Source organism: Otolemur garnettii, unplaced genomic scaffold, assembly GCF_000181295.1.
Source record: "Otolemur garnettii isolate 467f Iridium unplaced genomic scaffold, OtoGar3 scaffold00187, whole genome shotgun sequence".
NCBI classification, from domain to species: Eukaryota; Metazoa; Chordata; class Mammalia; order Primates; family Galagidae; genus Otolemur; species Otolemur garnettii.
In genome coordinates, this window is record NW_003852582.1 from 583,200 (window position 1) to 593,568 (window position 10,369).

The window sequence follows — 10,369 nt, forward strand, 5'->3', positions numbered from 1 at the left end:
AAAAAAAAAAGAAAAGAATGAATCTTCTCTTCGTGAAATTATGAAGAAGGAAAAGAAATTTCTATTATATCTCAAATTCTCTAACAGCAAAAGTTATGGCCACAGTGTAATATAATATTAAGATATTTTGAGAGAGAGAACATATTCACATAACTCTTATGCAGTCTGTTGTGATAATTGTTTTTGTTTTTAGTTATAGTTAATTTCTTACTGTCTAATTTTTAAATTAGACTTTATCATAGCTATATATTTACAGTTGACCCTTGCACAGTGTTAGGGTTGAGGGCACCATCCCCACCCTTACCCCATGCTCATTCAAAAATCCACATACAAGTTTTGACTCCCCTAAAGCTTAACTTCTAGTAGCCTACTATTACGTAAGAAGTCACTTGACACATGTTTTGTATGTTATGTGTATTATATGCTATAATCTTACATTAAAGTAAGCGAGAGAAAAGAAAATATTATTAAGAAAATCAAAAGGAAAATATATTTGTTATTCATTTAGTGGAAATGGATCCTCATGAAAGTCTTTATCCTCATCATCTTTATGTAGACAGAGGAGGATGAGGAAGAGGAGGGGTTAGTCTCGCTATTTCAGGAGTGGCAGAAGTGGAAGAAAATGCTAGTGTAGGTAGACCCGTAAAGTTCAAACCTATGGTACAAAGTACTTTCCAAAGTTTCAGATATCTACTGGGAGTCTTAGAATATATCCCCTGTGCATAAGGGAGGAATACCATAATTCAAAGGTTTTTGTTTGTTTGTTTGTTTGTTTTTAAGATAGAGTTGTGAGCATGTTTAAATGTTTGCCATTTCTCCATTCTTTACTTAATAACTCCTGGTGGTCTTTTTCTGAAAGTGTTACTCTTTCCTGGAAACCATTCTCTTGGATTTCCTTCTTCTCTTTGTTATAATAATCTGTCCATAGTTCTGATACTTGTCTTGTTGTCATAACAGAATTTCTTTAATCTCCATCTCTAGACTAGCAATTACTCCAGGGCTAGCACCATCTTATATGAATTCCTAGTGCTTACCTAGTATATAATACGCTCAGTAAGTTTGTGGGATAGAATGAATGTGTTAAAAATCCAACAGTCTTATTTCCAGGTAAACTGTTAATTTTCTATTTTGGAATTCAAAAATACCATTATTTTTATTTGAATCTTTAGATCTTATATTATATATAATGTTCTTTGAGAACAATGGCAATTTATTAGACCTAAAATTCAGTTGCTTGAAGTTTACCGAAGGGAACAGTATTAACTACTTTAGTAGTTATTAGGTGGACTTGGGATCTTTTATTGGTTTTATGTTGTTTAAGGCAAATGAAGTCTGATTAAATTGTTTGGATTCTTTACTCGTCAAAAAGAAAATAGATTGAGTTTAGCACACAGAAAAGCACATCACAAGGTGATTTTTATTGTAGGCTAGACTTTTTGGAAAAATTCAGAGCATTTGTAGTTAATAACTCCAGATTGATCATAAAAGGAAAGATTAAGAAGATCTGATGTTTGTATGTAGTATGTGCAAAGTGCTTTATGGAAGCTGTGGACTAGGATATATTTTTACAAAAATCTTTCGTGATAATTTTAGGAAAAGAATAAAATGTCTGATATCATCTCCAGATCATGTTCTGTTTACTGTGTGCTCTTCCCTAGGGGTTTTATTGTTTTATGTGTACTCTACCTTGTCCTAGAGAAACTACAGTCTTTTTGCTTCTAAGGCATTTCAAGTAAGTATTGATTGTCCTTTGTTTAATCTCAGGTATTTTGATAGTGGTTTTTTGTTCTTGAACCTTTAATTTAGAGTAGATGTCTAATCCTTTTTCTTCTTTTTAAATGATCTAAATACCTAATATAAACATTATATGAGTGAGTCTGTTTTGTTCTAGGATACAGGTTTCACACATGGCAAGCATTCTAAAAATAAATAAATGTTAAATGTTAACAAGTGAATGTAAAAGCTTAAGCTTAAGCTGTGATTTTAAACTGCCACTTTAAGTATAGTTGTCTTTAGTATCTATGGGGGACTGGTTCCAGGATCACACACATGGATACTGAAATCCATGGATACTCAAGTCCCTTATATAAAATGGTAAAATATTTTCGTATAACCCATTCATATCCTCCTGTGTGCTTTAAATCATCTCTAGATTATGTGGAATATCTCATACCATGTAAATGTTAGGTAAATAGTTGATATACTATATTTTTTAGGCTAAAAGGAGAAGAAAAAAAGTCTATACTTGTTCAATACAGACCCAACCATCCATTTTTTTTCCAAATATTTTTTTGATCCATGGTTGGTTGAATCCACAGATGAGAAACCCATGGTTATGGAGAACTAACTGTATTTTAAAATGATGATTATCAAGACAGAAAACTTGCTAAAAGCCAAAATTAGTACTTTTCTACAGTGAAAAGCTAAAATGTAGGAGCTATCATTTCTTTTAGTGTGTTACTTCTCTTCAATAAAAACAATAGTTTGCACTGAGAAGAAGCTATATGCAAGTGGGGTTTTTAGGCAATATAAATGGCTTCTTGGTTAGGATCTTTTTGTTTATAATTAGTAAACAAATTCTATAATTTTTATCATCCTATTAAAAATGTAATTAAATGATGACATATTCTTTGCTTGACTATGATGACACCGTCCTTTCTTGGTTCTCCTGTCTCTTTTTCTACTCATGTTCAGGCTTTTTTTTCCTTTACCTCTTTCTCTCACCATTCTTTTAATTATTCTTTAATTCATGTTCCCTTCTTTCTCAATTTTATCCTCTTTCTCATAGTGTCAACTATATCTATTCTCTGATGATTCCCAAATCTGTAGCTCACAACTAACTCCCCCATGAGTTCCAGATGCCTCCAACCCAGCATATATAACATCAAGTTAATTTTCTTCCTGCCCAAGGCTGTTCTCTTCCTCTGTTTCCCATTTTAGTCAGTGCTACTACCATCTATCCTTTGTACAATGAGATGATACCATCACAGTCTAACTACAAAGGTCTGCCAAATCCTATCATTTCTGTTATCTAAATATTTCTATAATTTGGCCCATTCTCTCTATCTTTTTTGTTCTTCCTTAGCTCGGGCCATTCTGAAACTGTAGAACTACCATAGGATCCATCATTCTCACTTTTGGATGTTTATCCAAAGGAAATAAAATCACTGTTAATAAACTCCTGTGTTCATTGCAACTTTATTCACCATAGCCAAGATATAAAAACAAATTAAGCATCTGTCATTGGATAAATGGATAAAGAAAATGTGGTATATAAGTGTAATGGAATATTATTTAGTCTTTAAAAAGAAGGAAATCTTACTATTTGCAACAACACAGATAAACTCGGAGGACATTATGCTAAGTGAAATAAGCCAGTCACAGAGAGATGAATACTGTGTAATCACACTTGGGTACAGAATCTAAACAAGTTGAAACAGAGTAGTAGAAGGATGGTTATCAGGTGTTAGGGAGGTAGGAGAAATTGGAAATGTTGGTCAAAAAGTACAAACTTTGAGTTATAAGGTGAATAAGTTGTAGAGATCTAATGTACAATGTAATGACTATAGTTAATAATACTGTACTAGTTACTATAGCTAATACTGTACTAACTGCTGTAGAGTTAGTAATAGTGTACTGAACTGTACACTTTCAGAAATTGCTAAGGAAATAAATCTTAAGTATTCTCTGCATACACACGGAAACAAAGGTAACTATGTGAAGTGATAGATATATTAATTAGCTTGATCATGGCAGTCATTTCACAATGTATACTTACATATCAATACATCACATTGTATACCTTTAATGTATACAGTTTTGTCAATTATAACCTCAGTAAAGCTGGGGAAGGGAAGATCATTCAGCTGTAATAAAGAAAGTAGATTGCAGGGCACTAAGAGATGATGTACATGAACTACTGTACAGAAAAGAATTAACCTAGAAGGCCTGTCTGCTGTCCTTTTAAAGACCTGCTTACAAGATTGAGCTATGACTGGCATCTGGAACTTGGATTTTTGGAGGGCCTGTATCATTCCCACAACTTAAAAGAGTAGCTCATTATGCATGAAGTATTTGTACAAATAATGTGGTTATGTTGAACACATCTGCTTTCCTTTGGTAGTATGAAATTTGGGTATGTGCCAGGCAGAGAGTGCTTCCATGACTCCAGTGAAAACCTTGCACCCTGAGTCTCTAATGAGATTCTCTGGTACAGATTTCACACATGCTGTCACAGCTTGTTGGTCGGGGAGTTAAGCACATCCTGTGTGACTCTACTAGGGAGAAGACTCTATAAGTTTCCTTTGGACTTCACCCACTGTGCCTTTTTCCTTTGCTGATTTTAACTTATATCCTTTTGCTGTCATAAGTCATGATAGCCATGAGTATAACTCTGTACTGAGTCTCATGAGTCCCTCTAGTGAATCATGAAACCTGAAAGTGGTCTTTGGGGTCCTCATCACAACCACTTCCTCTGGGATTTTAGCTATAGGCAAGATGGAAGTCTGGTCCAGGGTATTGGAATTGGCTTCAGAGATATTTAGAAAGTAGAATTGATGGAACTTAGCGATTATTTTAATGTGAGGAGAAAAAAGAAAGTATCAAGATGTCCTCAAGTTCTGATTCCAGAAACTGAATAAATGGAAAATCCATTTACTAGGGGAGGAGCATAACATAATGCTGAGCCTGAAGAAAAATGATCCGTATGGATTCAAATTTAGATCTGGGTGCTTATTAGGTTTAAAGGCACAAACATTATCCTCTGAAGTTCAGTTGACCAATTGAGACTGTTTTGAGGATTGAATGAGACACTCAAAGAAATTTTCTAGGTTATTAGGTAAATATAAATGTTAATTTTGGGGCAGTGCCTGTTGCTCAGCAAGTAGGGTGCTGGCCCCATATACTGAGGGTGGTAGGTTTGAACCTGGCCCCTGGCCTAACTGCAACAAAGAAATAGCTGGGCATTGTGGTGGGTGCCTGTAGTCCCAGCTACTCGGGAGGCTGAGGCAAGAGAATTGCCTAAGCCCAAGAGCTGGAGGTTGTTGTGAGCTGTGACACTATGGCACTCTACCAAGGGTGACAAAGCGAGACTCTGTCTCTTTAAAAAAAAAAAAGTTAATTATGATTATTAGAGCTTCCACTTAAATACCTAATATATCTCAGAAGCTGCCAGACACTTTCCATATTGTTACTGCTGTTTTATATTGCTATAGCATTGAATTTTGAAACCTAAAAAGTGACCTAAATATTAAGCTTTTTTTCTTTATAAGATCATACTAGAGGTATATCATACTTTTTTCTTTATAAGATCATACTAGAGGTATATCATACTAGAGGTAGATGATATGTTGATTTTAAACACTGAGACTCTCAAGCATTGTTACGGAGCACATAAAGCCCAGTAAAGGGATCTGACAAAATTCCATAGCTATTCCAAACTTGAGTGGCATTAGCACTCTGGTCTTCTAAAAGAGAGTTCTCTTTCCACTAAGCTATTTCCTCTCATTACATATTCTGTGGATGAATAGAAGAACTTCACTTTTGTAATTTCAGATGTTAGGCAGAAATATAATGGCACACATTATAATTTCATTTTCTTAACTGCTTAAATGTTGAACTAAAACCAGTTATGTATGCAAGGAAAAGCATATATTTGTGATGATATCTTGAGTGCAAAATGTCTGTAGATTCCAAAGAAATAATGATGTTTTTCTCTTGTAGATCACTTCACCTGCATTGTGAAGGTACTTTTTACCCTCCTGTACACGCAGGCTCTTGCGGCACTTTCAGTTAAATGCAGTGAGGAAGATAGGTCAGCTTGGAAACATGTGGGAGCTCTCAAAAAGGTTTGTCTCTTCTGAATTTGTCATTTAATAGTTTGTGCACTCATTTAAGTTGAAGATATGAGTGAATAAGAGTAGGTGTTTCAAAGACAAAATTGAGTTCATAGCATTATAGTTGAAAATGGAGTACTTACGGGCTAAAAATAATTAAAAATGTTATCCTTGCACAAGGAAGCCTTCTACATCTTGTATTTTAAATTTTTATTATTTTTAAAGAATAGAGATTTATTTCTTACAGTTTTGAAGGCTGGGGAGCCCGAGATGGAGGGACTTAAATCTGGCAAAGGTCTTTGTGCTTTGTCATCCTGTGGTAGAAGGGTGAGAGAATGAGAGAGCGTAGCGTGCGCGCGCGTGCGTGCGTGTGTGTGTGTGTGTGTGTGTGTAAGAGAGGGAGAAAAGAAAGAGAAGAGGGGAAAAGGAAGGGAAGGAGGAGGAGGTCCAAATTCATTCTGTTTATCGGGAACTAACTAGAGATAACTAGTCTACTCCCAAAGTTATGGCATTAATCCATTCATGAGGGCTCTTTTTAATCATCTCCTAGAGATCTCACTTCTAAACACTGTTGGATTGGAGATTAAGTTTCCAACACATGAACTGAGGGGGATACATTCATACCATAGTAGCTCTATAGAAGTGGCTCTTGTTGAGTCAGGTTTGGTATTTTGTGTCTTCCTTGGAATTTGTCCATTTCACCTAAGTTATCTAATTGGCTAGGATTCAATTATTCACTCTATTTTTTTTATAATAGTTTTTGTTTCTGTAAGGTTGGTAGTAAAATCTCCATTTTATTCTAGTAATTTCTTTTTTCTTTTGGTCAGTTTAGCTGAAGGTTTATCATTTTGCTGATCTTTTCAAAGAACCAGATTTTAAAGCTGGGTGCAGTGGCTCAGGCCTGAAATCCCATGGGAGGCAGAGGTGGGTGGATTGTTTGAGCTCAGGAGTTCAAGACTAGCCTGAGCAAGAGTGAGACCCCATCTCTACTAAAACTAGAAAAACTCTCCAGGCGTGGTAGTACGTGCCTATGGTTCTAGCTACTCAGGAGGCTGAGGCAGGAGGATTGGTTGAATCTAGGAATTTGAAGTGGCTGTGAGCTATGATGCCATGGTACTCTACCAAGGGTGACAGAGTGACTCTGTCTCCAAAAAATAAATAAATATTCAAATCATGATTAGTAAGCTATCTCATCATGAAAAATTATACATTTAAAACATTTACCAGGCTCAGCGCCTGTGGCTCAAGTGGCTAAGGTGCCAGCCACATACACCTAAGGTGGTGGTTTTGAATCCAGTCCGGGCCCGACAAACAACAATGATGGCTGCAACCAAAAAATAGCCAGGCATTGTGGTGGGTGCCTGTGGTTCCAGCTACTTGGAAGGCTGAGGCAGGAGACTTGCTTGAGCCCAGAAGTTGGAGGTTGCTGTGAGCTGTGATGCCATGGCACTCTACCCAGGGGGACAGCTTGAGGCTCTGTCTCAAAAAAACAAAATAAAATAAAACATTTACCAGTATAATTTGGGTCTAATCTGTTCTTTGGAGTGTTTACTAAAATGAAAACTTAATGACAAAAAAATTAGATAATTGTGAATCTGTGATGGAAGGAATGTGATATAATTTAGGTAACTTTTCTGCTAGGTTTTTTCTCAATTTTATAATTGTTAGCTATTTTTAACAACACTTAATAAAACACTTAATTTGAGGCAGATTCTTATCAGAACATTAATTAGAAATATACCACTGTGCCTGGGAGGCTGAGGTGGGAGGATCTCTTGAGCTCAGGAGTTTAAGACTAGCTTAGCAAAGCAAGACCCCGTCTCTACTAAAGTAGAAAATTAGCTAGGCATTGTGGCAGGTGCCTGTAGTCCCAGCTACTCAGGAGGTTGAAACAGGAGGATTGCTTGAGCCTAGGAGTTTGAGGTTGCTGTGAGCTAGACTGACAACACCCTGACAGCACCATGGCACTCTAGCCCAGGTGACAGAGCAAGACTGTCTATAAAAAAAAAAGGCAAGTTATAGACCACTGTGACCTCTGTAACGACTTAGGTTTCTGCACCATTCATTATTCTTTTTCCTCACTTCTTTTTATCTTTCCTATTCTTGCCCCCTTCCTTTCTTCATTTTTTCATTCTGTCTCTATGGTTCCTTATGCTTAAGTATGATAATTCTAACAAAAAAATTTTTTTTTCCAGATTTAATTTGGCTGAGGGCAATAAAAATATAGGTATGATATATGTATACATACACACACACCCCCTCCAAAGGGGTATCAGAGTTAATTTGATAATGAGGTTTAGTTCTGCTGGAAAAAAATCATCATTACAGTTGGTATTAAATTCTGCTCTTTTGGACAGTGGAATTTCTGTTGAGTCTTTATACTAGAATTTCTCAATCTAGGGTCTTTGTATAGATTTTGTTTTATGTGCTGGGAGGTGGTAGGATAATAGCACTAAAATATTTGAAAAGGGCTATCACCCAAAAAGTTTAAGAAGCACTCTAATTTAGACAAAGCATCCCACCTAACAGACTCTCTTGCATCTCTCAAGTGTTGATCCTTTTCATTTATTTAATCCTCATACTTTGCCACCTCTCCCTTAGGGTCCTTCTGATCTTGAATCTAAGTCTTTTATCCATTGTCTCAGAAATCCTCTTTTCTAAGCTTCACGAGCCTCCTCTTTCATTTATTTGTAGGTTGCCCATATAAAATATACTTTCTTATTTTTTCTGTGTGTGTGAAATTAAACTATTTTTATCCCATCCAACTTTTCTGGTGAGAAGAATTTTCAATATAAAGCAGTGAACATTAGATTATATTTAACTTTCTGATCTGATATAGAACTTGCCATGTGTAAGAAGTGCGTAAAATGTATTTGATAGTAATGATTTAAAAGCTAATTATTGCTCTCAATACCTTATTTAGGTGATCTAAATATAAAGTACTGTTCTTTTAAATACTTTCCTGTTGTTATACTCTATAAATCTTTTACTCCAAAGAGTATACTGAAATTGGGAAGCTTTTAGGCTAGATTGTGTCTTTAGAGAGCCTTAAGTATACCAAATTGATTAATAAGTAGCAAATCTTTTTTTTTTTTTTTTTTTTTTTTGAGACAGAGCCTCAAGCCATCACCCTGGGTAGAGTGCTGTGGCATCACAGCTCACAGCAGCCTCTAACTCCTGGGCTCAAGCAAGTCTTCTGTCTCTGCCTCCCAAGTAGCTGGGACTACAGGCGCCCACCACAACGCCTGGGTATTTTTTGGTTGCAACCGTCATTGTGTGGCGGGCCCGGGCTGGATTCAAACCTGCCAGGTGTATGTGGCTGGCGACTTAGCTGCTTGAGCCACAGGTGCTGAGCCACAAATCTTGAGTAATATTTTCTTTTGAGTATTCTACATTTTGAGTTTAAGGGAATTTGACCTATTTAAGAAGTAATTTGATTAAATTCATTCTAAAAAGATATTTTTTGTTTGATATTTAAGGAGATTGATTCTTGTAAATCAGATGTAACCTACAGGTCATCACATTTAGCAAGTGATCATGGTATTGATTATATGTAGCAAGAGGAGAGAAAGTCACAGGATATAATGGGAGCAGTTGCAGAGTCAGAGACTTTGTATAGTTTAAAATCATGATGCTTTTGTACAGGGCATCATGCTACATAGCTGAGTGAATGTGGCAGAAAGCAGAGGAATAATTTAAAGATAATACAACTGATTACCTAAAGAAGAACATCCAGACAAGTTTCAAGGTCAAAAACTTCACTATTACCACAGTAAATTATATCAATTAGTCAGCAGGTATTTATTGCTCAGATTTTTGTTACGCAGAAGGATATATGGAAAATAGAAAGCATAGTTCCTCACATTTGGGAATTTACAAGCTAGTTGAAAAGAGCAAAATAACATGAATGAAGAAATGAGGAACTGTAGAAAGACCAAGTACCATCAAATAACAAATTCTGTAGTCCAGGAATATTGATCCCTTAATGGTTTAGCATAAATTTACATTCCTTGATGTTTATCAGTTCTTATATTTTAGCATTTTAAGCTAGTAGAATAAATGGCAGGATAGCAGTTATGACTTTATCCCAATTTATATTTTATTGTAATATGTAAGTTATGCTTTTCCTGTGATATTTCAGAGAATATAAAAATAGGTTCATTTCTTTGTGTTTAAAGATTTTATTGATGTAAACTTGAATTTATAAATAACAATTATTTTCCTTATGAAAAAGGAAATAGTCACTGAGATTAAGGTGTAGATTGTTACTTAAAGCAATTATCTGTTCATTCTGTAATAAATATATTATCATATTTTTATTTTTGCAGTAAATTATTTTAACAAATTCTCTTCAAGGAATTTGAGGGACATTGTAAAATAAAAACACAGTGGTCCATATTTTCTTTCATTACATGCATATACGATACTACTATAGTGACTATATATGTATTTATTTTGCACATTTTAAATATTTTCCGCATATTTTCCACTCAAATTTGTCATATTTATTGCTTATAAATTATTCTTTTGAGCTG

The 10,369-nt window shown here is 35.3% G+C and overlaps 1 protein-coding gene across 1 annotated transcript in view; it reads left to right on the plus strand.

The window, feature by feature from the left end:
* Nucleotides 1–10,369, plus strand: part of UBR3 (ubiquitin protein ligase E3 component n-recognin 3 (putative)) — a 223,553-nt gene that overhangs the window by 200,848 nt on the left and 12,336 nt on the right. Inside the window, exon 32 of the mRNA XM_023507551.1 lies at nucleotides 5,722–5,846. Within this exon, the coding sequence (XP_023363319.1) occupies nucleotides 5,722–5,846 (125 nt within the window). The remainder of the gene's footprint in view (nucleotides 1–5,721; nucleotides 5,847–10,369) is intronic.